Source organism: Typopeltis vanoorti, chromosome 2 (assembly GCF_054136105.1).
Source record: "Typopeltis vanoorti isolate ZY-2024b chromosome 2, IOZ_Tvanoo_1.0, whole genome shotgun sequence".
NCBI lineage: Eukaryota > Metazoa > Arthropoda > Arachnida > Uropygi > Thelyphonidae > Typopeltis > Typopeltis vanoorti.
In genome coordinates, this window is record NC_143550.1 from 110,809,326 (window position 1) to 110,830,213 (window position 20,888).

Consider the following 20,888-nt stretch of genomic DNA (forward strand, 5'->3'; position numbering starts at 1 on the left):
CAAAATCATTTGTCTCACTGCCTTCCAAAGCCTCCACTCTTAGAAGACATAAGTCATCACTTATCATAAGCAGTACCCCACCACCACGCTTTCCCCTCCTATCCTGCCGAAAAATGCTGTACCCAGCAACTTCTATTCCTGTTATTATATCCTCTTCTGTCAACCATGTCTCAGTGATCCCAATAATTTTTGGCCAGGCTGATGCTATCTGCGCCACCAATTCCTCTCCCTTATTCCGGATACCCCTGGCATTGGTATAAAGCATATAAATGCCATTGTTTCTATATCCAGCATTATCCCCTCTAGACTCCACTGTGCTCAGTGTTACCTGATGTTGTCTCCCTTCTCCCAAGTATCCATTCCCACAAGAGGCCACCCCTGCTATCATCCTCCCTGGGACACACTGACTCATTCAGAACAGTAATCTCTCCAGATGCCTACGTCCTTCCTGATTCAAATGTAAGCAGTCTCTCGCATACAATTCCTCTCTTTCCTCAAACGCACTCTAAGCATCCACATATCCCAGTCCTCTCTTGTTACACATTCTCGCTATTATGCCATTCAATATCACCGCTCTTCTGCTCAGCTCGTTATTATCATACCTAGGCAACACGCACACTATTTTTCCTCTTTCGGTCTTCTTCCGTACAGCCTCAAGCAAAAATCTCATATCTCTCATTCCCAACTTACATTACCACTCGAGTCATTTGTTCCTACCATCACAATCATCTCATCCACTCTTTCACCTCTCTTAATTGCCATAGCCACCCTTTCTATTGTTCCTCCTGCCAAGCACTCCTCACGCATCCTATCTTGAACACCACGGATCATTGAGTCGCCATACATTATACCTCTTACCATTCCCTCTCTCCTATTGTTTCCATTCTCTCCTCTTCTTTCATTCCCATAGGTCTCTCTCATTCCCTCTCCTCTACTGCTATTCTTTAATAATTTTTTTTTTAAATAATTTCAGTTATATTTGACTAACCTGCCTCATGACAAATAGTCAGAGAACTAGAGGTCATCTTTGGAACTCATGTAATAGTGCGATAAATAAAGGTGTGCAGACTAGATTTTTTACATTGAGAGTGGTGAATAAGTGGAATGGATTGTCAGAATTAGTTGTTAGTGCCCTTACAGTGAATGAGTGTAAGGTAAATGTTGTGTATATAAATGTTAGTGTGGGTCTCCCATAATAAGTCTCCAGACTCCATGGAAATACTGTATAATAATAATTTTTTTCCAGCTAGATTAATAGAAGTGGGAAAAGGAAACCAGTTGTAATTGTGCATGCTGAAGTTTTTGCAAGAAGTGACTTTTCTTTACTATTTCAAAGTTGGGCTTGTATAAAGTGTAGTAGATGAGACTAAAAAAATAAAGTGGGGTGAGGGATTCTATTTAATCAGAAAAAAAGGCCTAAAATTTCAGTTTAAAAGGAAACATTAAAATGAAAGATAATAAATATCCATTATTTTTATACTAAGTATAAAAATAGAGGAGATTCTGTGTTAGTATCAGAAATTCACATATGTGATCTAGCCCATCCCCTTTTCAGAGCAGAAAGAATCATTGTTTGATTGTGTGAAAAGTCAAATTGAGTAGTTTGGTAAAGAAGTTAATAGTTTGGTTTTGGTCAGAAAGATTAATTGTGATTTAAATCTGTGTAGTGCAGTCAGAATAATGACACACACTCCTTTAGAAACTTGGGTTTAAAATATGGATGACTTTTGCTCTCCAACCAACAGGTCATGGGTTTTTTGTAAATGCCTGCTCTGGATGAGGTTGTATAGCTCCTTGAGTTTATAATAATAATAATTATTATTATTATTATTATTTGACACCTCCAGGGAGTCCAAGGACTCATCGAGGGAGGGCAATCGCAACTACATCAACATCACCTACCCCTGACCACCACTGGTATTTTCCACAGACAATTACAAACATCCATGCCCATGGAAGGATTTGAACTCGCAGCCTTTTGGCTGGAGAGCGGATATGCTATCCACTTACTGAACCAGGCCTGTTCTATTATTTCACACAATAGAATAAGTGTGAAATAATGCTTTAATATCACTTTATCTGTTTGATATATTTTGATATATTGCAATTAATTCATTAGAATTTTAATTGTTAATTGTACATATAAGAATGAAAACCTCATTTTTCCAGTCTTGGCTAATTCCAAGAGATTCATTTATTTTTGAAACTTGGCCATTTATAATATCTCAGGTGAATTTCTGGGAATGGCTATTCAGAAACTCAGAATGGCTATTAGTAGCTATTCTGAGTTTGTAAGAGTTAGTCTCACATTAATGGAGATTATAATGATTCTTATCATTAACACTACTGAGTGTTAATGATTAGAAATTTAGCCATTAATTGACTTTTGGTCACTAAACATCAGCATTTGCAATTATAATTATTAAACAAAACCATCACCATGGCTTGTCACAGTCAATGTCTTGGCTTCCTGCGAACCTAATTAATGTTATGATGGAGGTGATTATTCCAGTCTTACATAATCTTTTTGTGTGTGTGTCAGTTGCACATTCTCTGACCATTTTGTTAGAGAACATGTAACTGATACCACTGAGAGAATTGAAAATCTGAGACCAACGAACTCATCTTTTGTTGAAAAGTCCTGATGAAGGTTTTTTGTATCCTAGAGGTGAAACCTGTTTAAAATTGATCAAATGGCATCATCATTATTATTACTAGTGATGAGAGTAGTAGTAACAGCTCATTAAATCAAGCAAATAGTCATATTTTTGACTTATATATATATATATCAACTGAAATTATGACTGAGGAACAAGCACCCAAACATTCTTCAGTTATGCATGAATGTTGGTGTAGTCCATTAGCATTACCTAGTTTAAAGTAACTTTGTGATTTTTTCCATAAGAACACTACTTAATCTTTTTCGTTTTTGATATATTCATTTTAGTAATGACTTCACTATTTAAACATAGTTTAATGTTGCCTATTGGTTTTGTGTTCATTACTTTAAATTTATTTCAGGTGAAGAAGTGAGAAATCCCCAAACAGCCATTCCATTTGGTATTGTAGTATCACTCTTTTGTGTCTTTTTGGCTTACTTTGGAGTAGCAACTGTTGAGACATTAATGTGGCCATATTTTGATCAAAACCACCAAGCACCATTACCATATGTATTTCAAAGAGCAGAGTATCCACTTGCAAGGTGGATTATTAATATTGGAGCTTTAGCAGGACTTTCTACTAGGTAGATATTTGATTATTTATATCATATATCATATAAAAACTGTAATGGTATCTTGAAGCTTATTTAGTAAACTTTATATTTGCACATGCTTTTGTGTGTGCACACACATAGTCTCTAAGAAAAAAATTAGAGACTGAATTAATCAATTCGGCTCACTCCTTACTATGATTATATCTGCTTTGCATCAAATTCATAAATGCTTATACACGTCCTACTTTTTTATAATTTTTGTAGTCATTTCTATTTTTTAAATAATGGTAATGGCATGGCTATTCTTGGAGGTTGGGTGGTATATATAAAAAAAAGCTCTGCTTTGCAAGGGGAAGCAGCCAGTTTGTGCACAGGCCTGCATCAAATCAAACAATAAGATGAGTGACAAACTAATATTAATTGGATCCTGATAAGAGAAGCTGGAAATATATTATGCAAAGAAGGCAGCTTGAACAGATGCGATATTTTTGCCAAAAGCAGGGATTTAGAAAATGAAAGATAGACTGGATTCTAAGGTACAGACATATAGCAATTATTCATGCGAGCATGAATGAAATTACCAACGAAGAAAGATCATCAAATGGGACCTCCCGCAATGAATCTTTTGACTCTGTGGCGGTTTAATAATAATAAAAAATGGATAGTTATATCTTTAAGAAGAATAGAGCTTAGTTTGCACATCAAATTATTCAGTCATGCCTAAGCAGGATATCAAGGGAAAAATAAAAAGGCTGTATCTGTTTTAAAATTAGAAAAGAAAAAAAAAACTGCTTTAAACATGTGTAGAGCTGTTTAATGGATGAAATTTATTATTTTTTTTTTTTTAAAGAAGAGAACTATTTAATAGCAATGGACTGCATTTCAGTAGAAAAGGATCAAGAGCATTAGCAAGCATGATAAGTGTCTAATAGAAAAATTTTTCACTTGGTTGCAAGATAAATTATATTATATGAGAAATTATATTCTTATTTTAACCCTTTATTGAATTGTGAAGTGTGAGCAAAGAAAGATTGCATGTGAAGTATCTTCACAGTTAGGTTACTTGTATATAGTGACAGATAATGTCACATCAAATTACATGGTATCCCATAATATTCAGCACACTTTGTTTTGGATGTGTGTGTGTTGCTTTGCATTATAAGAAAAGTTACCACCTGTACTAGTCTCTACCTTTCTTGAGGTCTCATTAGTGGGAGCTAGGCCAATTTAGATATAGAGCCAAACAGATGACCAAACAGAGGGGTGTGGTTGGGAGTAACAGAGACCCTGACCTTAACACGAATGAGTTGAAATTATTGGATTTCTGCCGTACTAACAGCTTGTCCATAATGAATATCTTCTTCCAGCACCGAGAAGTCTATAAGTATACCTGGTACAGGGATACCCTTGGACAAAGGGCTCTGATTGACTTCTTTATAGTCTCAACAGACCTATTTGCCTCAGTGCTGGACGTTCGTGTGAGGAGAGGGGCAGAACTGTCAACTGACCACCACCTTGTTGTCTGCACTCTATGGCTACAGAAACCAAATGATACCATCAATGCTGGTAGCCCTAAGCAGCTATACCACGTGAAATGGGAGGTATTGGAAAATGAGGCTGTGAGGAAGAAATTTACAGATAACATCTCCTCCAGGTTCAAAGAGATTCCCAGACATACTGCAGATGTTGAGGAGGAGGAGGAGTGGGAGCTGTTCAGAACAGCTGTCACTGCCTCTGCACTCTCGTGCTGTGGCAGAAAGCGGGTCGGCATGGCGACGGGCAGTGAGAAAAGGACACCTTGGTGGAACCAAGAGGTCCAAAAAGCTGTCTGGGCAAAAAAAGGAGGCCTACCTAACATGGCTTAGGGTCAAGTCACCTGAGATGCGTTTCCGGTACACTGAGGCATGAAAAGCTGCTGTTGAGGCAGTAGACGGCAAAGCAGAAGGCTTGGGAATCCTTTGGTGAAAGATTAGATTCATCCTATGCAAATACAAACAAGGTATTGCAAACAAGATGGCTACAGGAGCATTGCCATCTGCTTCCATTATGTATAGAAGGCTTCACAAGGGTGGTCATGCAGACTTGTAGTCTGCATGCTTCTATCCCCATACTACAGGGACATTGCTTGAAATGGGCTAAGCTCTACTCCAACTGGACCCAAGACCAGTAAGGGGGAGGTGGGGGGGAATTGTTTACAGACAAGTCCCAGTTTGCTCTACAAAACAGTACTAGGCATGCCCTGTTCTGGAGAAAACCAGGGACATGCTATTATCCTTCTAATATCCATGAAAGGGACACTTATGGTAGAGGTGATGATTTGGGGAGGCACTTTGTTGGTTGAATGTATCGACCTGTATGAACTATGTGCTTCTTGATGGAACCATGAAACATATATACACACTGCTTGAAAAGAAGCCAATGGACACCATTATGTGAGGAACAAACAGCCATGATTGATTGATTAGAGTCCCCTAATGAGGGGTTCACGACAAATTATAATGCATCTGAGGGACAAAAAACTCCAGTTTCTCGATGAAAAAACCCTACCTCTGTATGAGACTGGCTAATGCACCCCCTTTCATCATTAAAGACTAAATAAAGGTTTCTCACATCGCTGATGTGAATTGAACTGGGTCTTTCTGACCAAAGGGGTTCGTCTATACCAACTGAGCTACAGAGGCTCTAAACAGCCATTGTGCCCACCTTAATATAGATGTAGGACCTCCTTTTGTTGCAATGACTACAGCAATCTTATGGGGCATACTTTCCACAAGTGTATAATAGCGATAAATAGGAATTTTGGACGACCATTCTTCCTGTAGGCATGTAATGAAGTCCTGGACTGTTGTGGGACAGAAGTCTCTTGACTTCACGTAACTCTCCAATTCATCCCACAGATGTTCAATAGGGTTATGATCAGGGATCTGTGGAGGCCAGTAAAGTGTGGCAAACATTCATGTCCACAAACCATGCAGTTGCAGTAGCAGCTTTATGACTGAAAGAGACAATAGCCAGTTCCATAGAATTGCCACAAAGTAGGAAACATTGCAATGTTCAGATACTTGGTGTTCACTGTTCATGATACCACAAACAGAGGTCCAAGGCCAAACCATGAAAAATATGATCACACTACCACCTCTGAATTTCATAGTTGGGGATTACACACTTTGGTAAGAGACATTCACTGGGCATCCAACACATTCAATTGTTACTGTATATGTTTTTTGCACCACTGAAGACGATTTTGCATGTTGGTTTGGGTAAGTGGAGCTTGCATATTGCATGCTACATTGAAACCCATGTTGTGAGCCTTGGTTCTGAATGTTTTTGTAGATTCATGTTTCAATCGATGCCTGGTACTTTGCATTCACAGTTGCACTGACTTGGAAGCATCATATTCCTCCAATTTATATTAGCTACAAACATGTGACTCATTACATGGTATAATGTACCTTGCCTATGGGGTATCTGTTGACTTCTTTCCAAGCAGTATATATATATATATTGTATTAATACCCTGAGTGGTCCAGAGTTAGATAATATGGAATTCTGTTCTAGATGCCAAACACGAAACTTTTTCAAACCAATTCAGTCTTCCTTAGTGGGAGTTATCTTTGTAAATGTAAGTTGTCTTTATAAGCAGTAAATGACATTCGTTTACTGCTTAAAATCTATATCCACAGTGTAATTTGAACCTACTGCTTGTTGGTTAGAGAGTGAGTATGTTGTTAGCTTAGCCATGCAGGCCAACTTATTTGAATTTTTGAGGTGTGGTATTTTAATATAATTTAAGCTTTTTCCAAGATTTCAGAAAGAGAATTGTTTCAGTGATATAAGCACCACACTTTCCCACTTACCTACCATTTAATTCCTCATAAAGCTGGATCTATAGCTTGAATTTTGAAAAAAAAATTACAAAGATTATACAATGCACACACTTCTAAATAAAAAGGTGTCATGCCTACATGGAAATAGTGACCGAATTGGACCAGTACCTCTCTCAGTGAAGTCTGGCATATCCACTGATACCTATCAATTCTCTTACTGCTTTTGCCAATTTCATCTGGACCAGATGGATGCATACGTTTGCCATGACTTCTTTGAGGTAGAACCACTGTCCCAGCTATGCTGTAGTAATACCAAAATTAATTAAGACAGGAGGAATGGCATGAGTCAGTGCATAAGAGCAACCATGTTATATAACTGTGTCATCATCATCATCAAATTCCTGCCATGTACCCTCAAGGGGTGTACAGGATATGATAATACCACACGAAAAAAATTACACCATTACTAACTTCCTATCTACAATTTTCCTCCAAATCAGTCTGTTACTTGTCAAGACTCCAACATTATCAGATCTTATATTTCTATCGTCTAAGGCACTTTGTACCGTATCAATCCACCTATATCTTGGTCTTCCTCTGGGTTGTTTTGCTGCCAACCTGGCAGAGAACACTTGCTTTGCTAATCTTTCCTCGCCCATTCTGTTTAAGTGACCATACCACCTGTCTGCAAGTTGTTCAACCAGGTCATGCAGACTACAGAAGTGGGTATACAAAAAAAAAGAATACAGATAACTTATGTCTGTAACATGAATGCAAAGAGTATCAGAAACAAAGGCATAGTTTGTTGCCTTGGCAAATACATTGGACCTCATATTGTAGGAATTAGTGAAACCTAGCTATATGCTAACTTGTATCATGTGTAAAGGGTACAGCATTTTTAGAAAGAATAGACAGGAGAGAAGGGGGGGGTTGTTGCTAATGATAATGGATGATTCGCGTCCACTTAGGGTAGAAAGCTATGACTGCAATACTAGTAATAATTTTGCATGTGCAATGAGTTTGAAGCCATCTGTTGTAAGGTGGAATCTAACAAGATCATATATATGATGGGATTCTGTTACAGACCTAGAGGATCAGTTGCTAGTGATGACAAAATGCATTACCAAATAAACATGATGGTCCTAAACAATTAATTGTTATGGGTGACTTTAATTATCCAAACATTGATTGGGTAGTGGTAAAATCTCATGAGAAAAATGAAGCTGAATTGATTGAGCTGTTGCAAGACAACTTCTTCAACAGTATGTGACAGAAGAAACGCGAGGTCAAAGAGTTTTAGATCTGATTATAGCATCCTGGTGTGTGTGTATGTAGGTGGGTGGGGTTCAGTTAAAGACCTGATTATTCTGCCTCCAGTTGGTGATGGTGATCATGCTGTAATGACTTGGGAAGTGCCAGTTTTTGTGAATGTTCCTTTTAGAAAAGGCTACATGCTGAACTATAATGCAGGAAATTATGACCATTTGAGGAATATGTAATATTCTATCTATGGTATCAGTTGCTAGATGAGAAGGATATTGGCAGTGCAGGGGAAGTATTTAAAAAATGCTTAAATGGTGCCATATCAGTATGTGACCTTTGAGTTTGAAGAATAAATAGGATGGGAGTGAAATGGATATGCAGTCTTATTAATCAAGAGATTCTTAAGAAAAAGATGATGTTGAAAGAATGCCTTTGTACATAATAAGGATGATGTCAGGAATTAAGATTGTATACGGAAAGCTAATTATGAGTACGAAAAGAAAAAACTGTCTCTGTAATCTAAATATAACCCAAAAGAATTATGCTGCAAATAAGAGAAAGAATGTGTATGAGAGAATAACTACTGAATGCAGATGGTGTGCTGGTGACAGATTCAAAAGAGAAAGAGATTGTTAAACTAATGAGTGCCCATTTTGCTAAAAGCTATCAGTGTGGTATGTACAACATTGAGTTCACTGCTAAATCTTCTCTAGCCCTCCACCCGGCCAGGACGTATATATATATGTCCAGCTAAATCTGGATACGATTCAATACACCTGTTGAAAGAACATGGATAAGAAGTGCAATTTGGCTATTCTCTCCTTTAGAAGGTGAGATAATCCTTCACGCTGTAGAGAACACTTAAACAGATTATCTTGAGAAGCCGAGTCTCAGTTCTCTATAACAAGAAACGCAGTTCCTTGTTTTATGCTGGGCAACTTGACTGTTAGTTATATTAGAAAGACTAAAAATATAGAAATTATTTTTATTTTCTCTTTTTATTGTGCAGTTTATAATTCCAGAACAAACTATAAATCCTTGCCTACTATCTTCACTTAAATATTGCTTTGAGTTGGAGAACCAATGTTTAATGTTTTTGTGTAATTTTGTCATATCATATCACTAAGTTTTTTCAAAATATAGCAATCTACTGTTCTTTGCACTTTTGCCTTTTTGGTTTCCCTGTATAATCGGTCTTTATAAAATGAAATAAACGATAATTATTTAAATTGATATGTACAGTATATATTTTCTGCTAGTTTATATATTTTTCTCCAATTTTAAAGTAAGCGATACTTTTGTGCATATTCTCTGATACAAAATATGTATATGTGCAAATGTGAAATTTCATATTTTCACAATAGAATTGAACTTTATTTCGACTTTGATAGTTTTACACCCCCTCCCTCTCGCTGCAACACTACCACACACCTGAAAACTCTTATGAAACATAAAAAAAATCAGCTAACACCTTTTATTCCCTAATAGGGAGTAGGCGAGGCCTTTATACCCTATGTAGCTTTTGGAGACTGAGTGGGCAGTTCAATCTCCACCGGTAGCTAATCAGAGATAGCTGGCCCATGTCTATCACTAATTATAGCAGCCACTGATGAAGAGGCTGGCAAACAAGTGCTGCCATCTCTTGGTGCCTAACCCTAACAGGATATGTTACTATCTGAAACGATGTGGGTACTACGGTCGATTTTTCTTGAGTTTACGGGACTAAAACCGAGTTTCCGGGAGGGAAAAACCCACTTGTCCATGCCAGAGATCAACTAACTCGGGAACTGGTCGAAGATAGGCTTAGAGAAAGTTCTTCCAGTCGGTGACTAGACTTGAACCTAGGTCTAACTTCGAGCGGAGGACACAAGTGCAACTTCCACTGAGCTACACAGGCTTCTCTTAGGAAACATAGGTATAGTTTTTATTTAATTCATGATTTTTCCATAATAATTGTTCCACATAATATTTAATTTTTTGACACAGAAACTAAGTTTTGATTATTATAAATTAGCAAATTATAAATAAGAAAATAAACATTATTTCCTTATTATTATAAATCGGGAAGTTATGTGACATTGGGTAATAGGGGAAATTAATACTTAGAAACACTGTCATCCTACAAATGCAATATCAGAATAATAGGCTTCGAATGTCTGCTAATCAATCAGAATCATGGAAAAACAAAACAAGGAATTTCTGCCTGTAAAATATTCAGTTATTGCACTAGGCACTTTAGTGTGCTGCCTGCTGGGCGTATTTTTTTGTTCTGGTTCCCAGTGGGGGAGGGGTTAGTAATCTCCGTTAGTCTACAACTTGTTACTGGGAAGAAAGGAATATTAGAAAGTATACCCAATATACAATTCATTTGTGAGATGACAAACAAGAGCAGCAGCAGCAATAGCAGTAATTTTTTTTTCAATATAATTGTATCAAATAATTTAGAATTTTTCAATAATAAAAGTGAAACCAATCACTATAAATAAAGAAATCATTTTTGGCAAAAAAAATACTGCATCAGCCTGTAAAAGAAACATCAGTTTTTCTGTGTTAGGATATCTGAACAACTGAAAACGAAACAAGACATTCTTGCTTGAGGCAATTTAGTGCGACTTCTCAGAAACTTTCTGTCTTGTGTTTCTCAAAAGAGTAATCTAAGAGATTGAATAGATAGAGATTTTGAATACTCTCTGAAAGCTTTCAAAGCTGTAGAAATTTAAAGTAGTTATGCAACTCAGTTCCAGGACAGGAGGGGGGGGGGAGTTGCGGTAAAAAAATCCTAAAAATGAGCATAAATTTTGAATCATTCCATACTGGATATCCTTCCTATTATATTTTCAACATATCTACAATGATTAAGCATGGGATATTATAGTAATGTGCATCCTACAAAAAAAAAAATCTGTTGCAATATTAAGCAAAAGAGGGGGGCGAAGAGTCCGATAAAATACCATCAGGTATAAATTTTTGATACTAAAAAAAGACACAGTATTAGAAACCGAGTAAATCAGTTTATAATCATTTGTTGTTCATAAAAAAAAAGAGAAAAAAATAATTCGTTCCTAAAATTGAAATGTGACAATCCATATAAAGTATTTTGCAAAGAAAGAAAGCAAAATGTCATATTTATTTCACTAAATGTTATTTAAAAATATAAATATTGGACATAATATTTTATATGTAAACAAACATTTGAAAATTCGTGAAAAAGAATCTATATTATCAGTAAAGTGAAGGAAATTTACTATTACTAAAATATATTCATTGCAAAGGCTGATCTGTGGTCATTTCAGGATTGATTATTTATTTTGGCAGATGTGAAACTTCTATATCCTAGTACAATGAAGAAAATTCCAAGTAACACAGTACATGTAAAGACAAGTGACTCAAAAGTCGCTCGACCACAGTTAACCCCCTAATGGCTCAAAAATCGCCGTTAGGGGATTAACAGCAGAGGAGGGTAAATACTTGATAAAAGATAGAATGCCGATGAAGTTTTGATCCATGAAAAATTCTGGGGGTGGTCTTGCTATTTCATCCACCTTGGCCAGTAGGAGGGCTAGATGAAGAAACTCAGGTGTATGAGGAAGAGATACTAGTGCTGTTGCATTGCACAAACTGAATAAGAATTTAGCAATAGAAGCTGATGGGATATCAGCACAGATGCTAAAATGCTAAAAGAGTGCTCAGCTTAACTGGCTGTTTCTTTACTAGGCTGTGTAATTTGAGTCTGAGAACAAGGAAGATTCCACAGCAGTGGAAAGAATGTCGATAATCCCATTGCACAAGATTGGTGCAAAGAGTGATGTGTCTAACTATTAACATAATCATGATCTCTGGATTGGTGGTGAAAATTTTGGAAAAGTTGCTAAGGGCTTGCATACAGAAATGGGTTGACAGAAAATTGACACTTTGCAATGAAAAGCATGAGTTTACTAAGTGAAGGTCATGTTTGAGCAGCTTGCTCACATTTTATGATAAAATTATTGTTGAGTTAGATAAGGGAAATGGATATACCATAATACTTTAGGACTGTGTTAAAGCTTTTGACACATATAGCATTAAAGACTAGCATAAATTGGAAAATATGGGACTGGATAATAAAAGAGTGTGGATAAGAGGATGGTGGCTGACTGACAGATACCAAAAAGTGGTATATGAGGGATGTAAGTCTGTAAGATGTAAGACTCACCTATTGGGAATGGATATCACAGATCAGTTAAATGACTACCTCCATGCTGAATTCTCCAAACACTTGATGCCTCGTCAACATCAGCCTACATCTCATTCTACAATGACTTTGTTAAATAGGAAGCAGAGGAAGAGGGCCTGTGCAGCTATGCTGGCCCTCTATAAAAAGAATAGAGGGCAATGTGCCAAGACCATTCTTGATGGTGCTTCCCCTCCACCTCTAGCAGACTTACATGATGATTTTGTTAAATTCTGGAATACAGTCTTTTCTGCTCCACCTCCACACTTCCCTGATGAAGACCAACCTACGATATTGAGGTCCATTCCTGCCCTTCAAATATACCAGCCTGTCTCCATCCAGGAGATCAAAGCAGCTCTTCCATCCAATTTCTCCGCCTCCGGACTTGATTGCTTTTCTGCGGCTAGGCTTCGGAAGGTGCCATTGAAAATTCTTCAAGACTTATTGGACATTCTCCTTTCTTGTAAAGCAATACCACCATACCTATGTGCTTCAAGAACTATCTTCATTCCGAAGAAAGAAACTTCAAGCCGTGCATCAGACTTTAGACCTATTACCATCTCCTCCCCCCCCCCGTGATACTTAGATTTTATCATAAAATCTTAAACAACTTTAGCAACATATACAGCATGATTATAGACAGAGAGCTTTTGTCCCTTTGGCTGTACCGAGAATATATATCTTCTTTCTTCTCTTCTCTCTCTGATTCCCGATGCCGCCTTAAGCCTCTATATATGACAACGCTGGACCTGCCAAAGACATTTGATAGCGTCTCCCTTCTTGCTCTCCTTCGAGCGCTGTCTATTGCTGGATGTCCAGAACCCTTTCTTTCCTATGTTATGGAGTTATACTTGGGTAGCACCATCACTATTACTACAGGATCCTGTGTGACTTCTATCCCCCCAGTGCAGGACATTCACCAGGGTGATCCTCTATCTCCCCTTTTCTTTAACTGTGTCATAGATGAGTTTCTTCACTCTCTTCCTAGCCATATAGGCTACTCACTAGGTGCTTCTTCCTTTAATGCTCTGGTCTTTGCAGATGATCTTGTTCTACTATCGAAACTATAGTTTTCCCTGCACGGGAGGCCTTGCATGCCACCTCAGTATTATGTTCACCCTAAAGGGAAGGTCTTCTGCCCCTTCTATCCTAGAAACTGGGATCGCTTCTTTGAGGAAAGTTCCTCTCAAGGCCCAGCAAAGACTTTTCTCCTTTCCCACTATCTCCTACCTCACTTTTACCACAAGTTGGTGCTTGGTAGGACATATATCTTGGTACTGTCCTGAATGGACAGGGCTATCCGTTCAGCCATGAGATCATGGCTCCAACTGCCGCCTGACACCCCTACTGCATATTTCCATGCGAGGGTGAAGGACGGCAGGCTCAGGGTTCCATCACTAAGATGGCTGATCCCATGCCTGCAGCTGTCCAGAATCGTGAAGTTAGAACTATCTTCTTCCCCTATCTGCAGAGAGGCTTTCTATAGCTCATTAATACAAGAAGACTTTAGGACTGCTAAAGGCTGGTCCCATTATCAAGGTACCTTAATTGAGTCAGCACCCACAGAACACAAGAGATGGGCATCTCTGCTGCACTGTTCTGTAGATGGTGCTCCTTTAAAAGAGTCATATCTGGTACCTCCCCAGCATGATTGGGTAAGGGATGGCATCAGACTGCTCCCTGGGTTCGAGTATTTTGACCTTATCAGGACAAGGATCAATGCCTTGCCCACTCGAGCCCTCACAGCTCGATTGGGTAGTGACGACTCAAACTGTAGGGCTGGCTGCCACTACAGTGAGACATTGTCTCATATAGCTCAGTGTTGCCTCCACACCCATGGAGTCTGCGTGCGAAGGCATGATGCTGTGGTCTCCATTCTGAGCAACCTCTTTAAGAACAAAAGTTGGGAAACCGTGGTGGAACTGCATTATAAGACCTCCGTGGGTTTGCATAAGCCAGACTTAGTGATTAAAAGAGATAGTGACATTTGGGTAGTTGATGCCCAGGTGGTGAGAACAGGGTTCCCTATAGCCATAATAAAGTAAACTATTATAGGAGTAACCAAGATCTAGTTAGTAAGATATGGGAGGAGCATGGGGAAACTCCGAGGTTGTTCCAGTGCCACCATCTCTTTACATGGCTTATGGAGCGCAGATAGATATGAGGACTTAAAACAGCTTGCGTTTACACAGAAGGATATAAAAGTTCTTTCCTTGAGGGCCCTACAGGACACACTGGTGGCATGGTGTTGCCACCAGAGAATGACTACAATGATAACTAGAACAGGTATAGGGTAAAACACTTGTAAATGATTAGGCTTATATCAAGTTGGACGAGATGTCTGGACATGATGTAAGGATAGTACTGCCCATACCCAGTACAAAGATTAATATAAAAAAAAAATATAAAAAAAAATGACCAAAAGTGTGCCAGGGATCTGTTCTTGGTTCATTGTTATTCAATGTTTACATTAATGTAAACATTGAATCCTTCCCAATGTCATTAATGTAATGACATTGGGAAGGACTTGACAAGTGACATTGAACTTTTTGCTGATGATGCAAAGATGGACAGGTAATTAGGATTGATATGCAGCATTTTCAGAATGATTGGAATAGGCTGGAATTGTGGGCATGTGAAAATGACTGTCAATTCACTGTTAATAATAATACCTCACAACCCCTTTTCACCCAAGAAATTTTTACGTCACCCCATTTCCTCCAAGAAATTTTTACATGACCCCGGGTATATAGGTATAAAAAATAGGTATACAAATCAAACATTTACTGATAATAAATCATAAATAAATTTATTTTAAAACATTTCTTTGGTATACATATAATTTTACCATTTACATAAAGAATTACAAACAATAGCCTAGAATCTGAGTTAATTTTTGGTTGTTGCATGTTCAGAAACCTTTTACTGTTGCCAAATTTTTTGTGACCTCCACATTCGGTTATGCAACCCCATTCGGGATTGCGACCCACAGTTTAAGAAGCTCTGATCTAGAAATTCAAGGATTAATGCAAACATTAAATGTAAAGGAATGCACTTTGGTGTAGTGCAAAATCCACTGTCATATTATATTGGTGGGAATATTATTATTATTATTATTATTATTATTATTATTATTGTGTGACACCTCCTGGGAGTCTAAAGACTCATTGAGGGAGAGTGTGCCAACAGCAACGAATGATTGATCCCCTTCCAACTACTAACCACATTCAAACTTGCTTAACTTTTTGTGTGAGCCATTAGTAGCAGAGGCTCTACCAATCGACCAACCTTTGCTGGCAATAACCTAGAACAGTGGTGGCGAACTTTTTTATGTGCATGTGCCAAAAGTTTACAAATCGAGTTGCTGACGTGCCGTGAAGTTTTTAATAGGGGAAAATTAATTTCAGAATTTTATTGAGACAAGTTTAAACATTAACATAGAATTTCATGAAAATGAACTCATACTTTGGCATACACATTGTCGGATACAAATCAGTATCAACCTATTATCAATTTATTAATGAGATTTTCGCTGTTGTACATTAGATGCCAAATGCTTTATATCAGGTTCATATTTTGTCACTGTTAGTAATATACATGCTGAATGAGATTCATCAGTCATTCTATTTCTTAAACTGTCTTTTATAAAATTCATTTAGAAAAATAATGACCCACAAGCATATGTAGAGGAGAAAATTGATAATATAGCCATCACTAGTCTTTTTATATATATTCTTACTGTATTAGAGGGCCCAGTCCCAACAAACTTACTCGTAAATACTGTTCCCATTTTTTTAAATTTCATACATTAAACTAACGTTTAATGTTGGATTTAACATCAACTTAATTTATATGATTTTGTATCATCGATGTGAAGCCTTTTGGCTATTTATTTTTGTAAATAAGTATTAATAATTAATTATGGAATGATCATAAAGAGTATTAGTACACTTATGTTGAGAAATATAAAAGTATGCATTTAAATTAGTTATCAATCACAGGACTAATGCTACAATATTGTACTTTCCTCAGGCCAACATCATTAAATTAAATTAAGTTTCATTGATATATCCCATTCTGATCACCAAAAATTTATATTATTCAGTATAAAATTGATTATTGTATTATTAAATTGATTTTAATGATGTTGGTTTGAAAAAAAAAAATGGTAGTGAGAAAAATATTTATGCATTGTAATTCACCATAGAAGTCTGCGGAGCAGGGGAAGCAGCAGAAGGATGTCGACTTGTCAGTGAAATGCTTACCGTCGAATATAACTTGCCCTCATGTATAACTAGCACCCCTGATTTCACTTTACGTAAAAAGACATTAAAACGTTTTGCATATATACCTCCCACACAAAAACAACACACCTTCCCCAACAGCCATTATATACTGTAGATGCAAGAAAAAAAAAAGTTTTATTGTATCGCTGAGTAAGGTACAGAGGCTTTTGCAGTCTGTGTAATATATTTCTCAACAAATAGTGCAATTAGAGACAGCTGGAATAAAAAGGTGCTAACTAATGAATCACATGTACCCTTCTCACAGAAACTAGGCTGTACAGATGCAAGCAAAACCATATATTGCACTGGAAACACAGTATCTAACTAAAACTCTTGTCTAATTTTTCAATTATATGAAATGTGCTTGTTTGATTGCATTTGAAATTCTCAATGTCATTATGATAGATCACAAAGGCTTACTTCAAATAAAATTCTACCACGAATTGAAACATGCCATATAATGCTTGTGTGAGTGAGTTTCCCTTCCGGCTCAAACGCAAACAAGGCAATAAAAATCAACCAAGGGTTGAAACTTTGTGTGAGTAGAGCCCGCTGGTAATGAGAAGTTCTATCGGAACGATAAACGACATCCCATCATGAATATCTTAATACTAAGAAATATATAGGGAATGTTGTTATGACAGATGCTATGGAATTTGGTTGAAGAGAATTAGCATTTCAACTCAAAAATTGTCGGTTCCATTTGTCTTTAAAGGGTCACGTTATCTTTTGTTAATACCACATCAATAGAATTCATGTCTTCATAGCTGCTCTCTCTCCTGTAAAACAAAATGTAACTTGTATGTACTGTAACAATTAAAAAAAAAATTGAATAATTTATAAGCATATAAAAGGATACCATATGTAAATCATTGACGTGCCAGCAAAATTCTCGGGTGTGCCATAGGTTTGCCACCTGTGTCCTAGAAGAAACTGATCAGGCTAGGGATCTTCTTGAAATTTTAGTAGGTAGGAAGCTGAAATTCAAGGATCATATAACAAAGATTTCAAATATAACTCACAGGATAATTACAGTGTTGAAACAGACTTCGATATTTAAGAATAAGAAAGTTATTTTGCCTTACAAGGTCTTAATATGACCTCATATGGACTATTGTGTGCAGGTCTGGTCTTTTGTAGAGAGATTGTAAAGAAAGGAGAGTGTTATGAATGATAACAAGATTGTAGAATACAATCTAGAACAGCATCATCTCGGGTCATCCAGAACAATGCTTCTTAAACTTTTTCCACTCGCAATCCCTTTTCACCCAAAAAATTTTTACGTCACCCCATTTTGCCCAAGAAATTTTTACGCAACCCCGGGTATATAAAATAGGTATACAAATCAAACTTTTACTGATAATAAATCATAAAGAAATTTATTTTAAAACAGTTATTTGGTATACATATAATTTTACCATTTACATAAAGAATTACAAACAATAGCCTCGAATCTGAATTAATTTTTGGTTGTTGCGTGTTCAGAAACCTTTTACTGTTGCCAAATTTTTCGCGATCTCCATATTTGGTTATGCAACCTCATTTGGGGTTGCAACCCACAGTTTAAGAAGCTCTGATCTAGAATACCAGTTGATATTCTAGATCAGAGTTTTTTTCATTTTATGGATGGTGTGGAAAGGATGAGAGGACATCCATGGAAATTGAGCAAGAATGCAGTTCAAGAAGTGGGTGAGAGCTAGATTTTTCTCTCATGGTGTGGTGTATGATTGAAATGGATTACCTTTATAGGTGAGGAGTGCAAATAGTAAGAAATAATTCAAGAAAAGATATGACAGCTGAAGTGGGTGATATGTGGCCTCCCTCCCTCCATGAGCCCACTCCCTAGAAGTCTCTCTTAATAGTAATAATGTCCACTACCCTATGTTTTAATGGTGAAAAACATGACTTCAACTACACTGACAGTTAAAACTTATTGTCAATATTGCATTATTTTTTATTAAAATGAATGAATATAAAATAAATCATGTTTTTTTAAATTAAAATTATTACTTAAACACTTAATGATCTCTAATTTTTGTCTATACAAAATGGTGAACATCATTAAATTTGAGAAATTATTTTGTTGTAGACAAAAATTAGAGATCTACAGTGGTTTCTAATTTTTGTCTATAACAAGTGTTGCACACTGTAGCAATGAAGAAAAGGACTATTGATCAGTGACTAGATGGCTTATTACTAGCATTGTGAATGCACATTTCTAGATTAAAGCATTTGCCATCTAATTCCAGAGGCCATTCCTGTGAATTCCAGCCTTAAGTCTGAAAATGTCACTGCCCAATCTTAGCTGACAATGTGAGTTTTATTTTTATGTATACAGAGATACAAATCATGTTATTTTATTATGGATACAAAAACCAGCAAATTGAAATGTGTTGGATGACAGAGTTTCAATTAAAAAAAAAAAAAACTTACTCTGCCCAGTTTGCTGTACTAGTTTTAAAAATGATATCCATTTTCTGGTTATGTATGGATTTTTTAAACCAAACAAATATACTGACTGGTCATCCATGAAATATTGACACATTGAAATGTTTCAGACCTGTTTATTGGATTTATGTGATGACAGAATTTTTTTCCTCAAGGGCTCACTTTAGTGAGTACGGGCATGGCAAACCCGTGGTACCTGATGCTGGACCATGCCTTACTTCATGTAATATATATCTGTTATATTATTCTGTAGACTGGTCCCTCCTCTTCTTTCTTTGCTTCTTTCTCCTCTCCTTGCTCCTTCCCCCTGATGCTATTAGAGTATTCGAGGGCTAGGAGTGAGTCTTTCCTATCTTGCTAAGTCATTTCATCTTATGCAGCCACCGAAGGAGGCAAGCTAGCCTCAATAGGTGCCGGTCCCAAGCCCGGATAAATGCGAGGGTTGATGTCAGGAAGGGCATCCTGTCGGAAAACTTCAGTGCCAACTCAAACTATGATTATGAGTCGAAGAGAAAATGATATAAGGGCTAGGGCGTACCCCTTAAGCGACACGCAGCCACATCGCCCTACAGTTGTGAGAAGTGGACGAGGGCTACCGCATCAAGGGCGGGTGCGGTTAAAGAAGCGAGCCCAGCAGGTGGAGAGGATGTTGCAAGTGGGAACACTGAATGTTGGAAGCATGACTGGAAGGGGAAGAGAGGTGGCAGACATGATGAGGAAGAGGAAGTTGGACATTTTATGTGTGCAGGAGACAAGGTGAAAAGGGGGAAAGTTAAAGGAACTGGGAGATGGATATAAATTGTTCTACTCTGGAGCGAATAACGAGGAAAGAAATGGTGTAGGAATTATGGTGTGTGGCAGAATGAAGGGTGAAGTACTGGACGTGTGGGAACAACAGGATCATGCAAATGAAATTGGGTCTTGGAGAAGAGCGGGTGGTCATATTATGTGTATATGCCCTGCAAGTTGGTTGTACAGCAGAGGAAAAAGATGAGTTCTGGAACGTGTTAGATGAAGAAATGAGGGAATTGGAAGAAAATGAGATGGTGATTGTCGGAGGAGACTTGAACGGGCACATAGGAAGACAGAATAGAGACTGTGAAAGGGTGCATGGTGGCCATGGAGTGGGAATGATGAACCAGGAAGAAGGAGAGAGGGTTGTGGACTTTGCAGTAGCGTTTGATCTGGCAATTGTGAACTCGTTTTTCTTCAAGAGGGAAGAACATTTGATAACATTTAGAAGTAGTAACAACAGCTCACAAATTGACTACATTTTGACTAGAAGAAAACATCTTAAGGTTGTGACAAATTGTAAAGTAATTCCAACAGATCAAGTAGCACAACAACACCGACTGCTGTGTGCATACTTTAAAATAAGATCGAAGATAAGAACTTCTGGTTGCCATGGGATGAAGACAATTAAGTGGTTTCGCTTAAAAGAGGAGAGTGTGAGGAATCGTTTTAGGAAGAGAGTGTTAGAGAGGATTTCGGATGGACTGGAAAGTGTACAAGATTGGTGGAAACATAATTCAAAAGTAATCCTGAGTTGTGCAATCAAGGTGCTTGGTGAGACATCTGGAAAGATTAGAGAGCAGAAGGAGGGTTGGTGGTGGAATAACGATGTACAAGTGGCAGTGACA

General features: G+C 37.4%; 1 protein-coding gene across 1 annotated transcript in view; it reads left to right on the plus strand.

The window, feature by feature from the left end:
- Positions 1-20,888, plus strand: part of LOC150109336 (high affinity cationic amino acid transporter 1-like) — a 219,679-nt gene that overhangs the window by 97,319 nt on the left and 101,472 nt on the right. Inside the window, exon 7 of the mRNA XM_090402146.1 lies at positions 3,022-3,244. Within this exon, the coding sequence (XP_090258272.1) occupies positions 3,022-3,244 (223 nt within the window). The remainder of the gene's footprint in view (positions 1-3,021; positions 3,245-20,888) is intronic.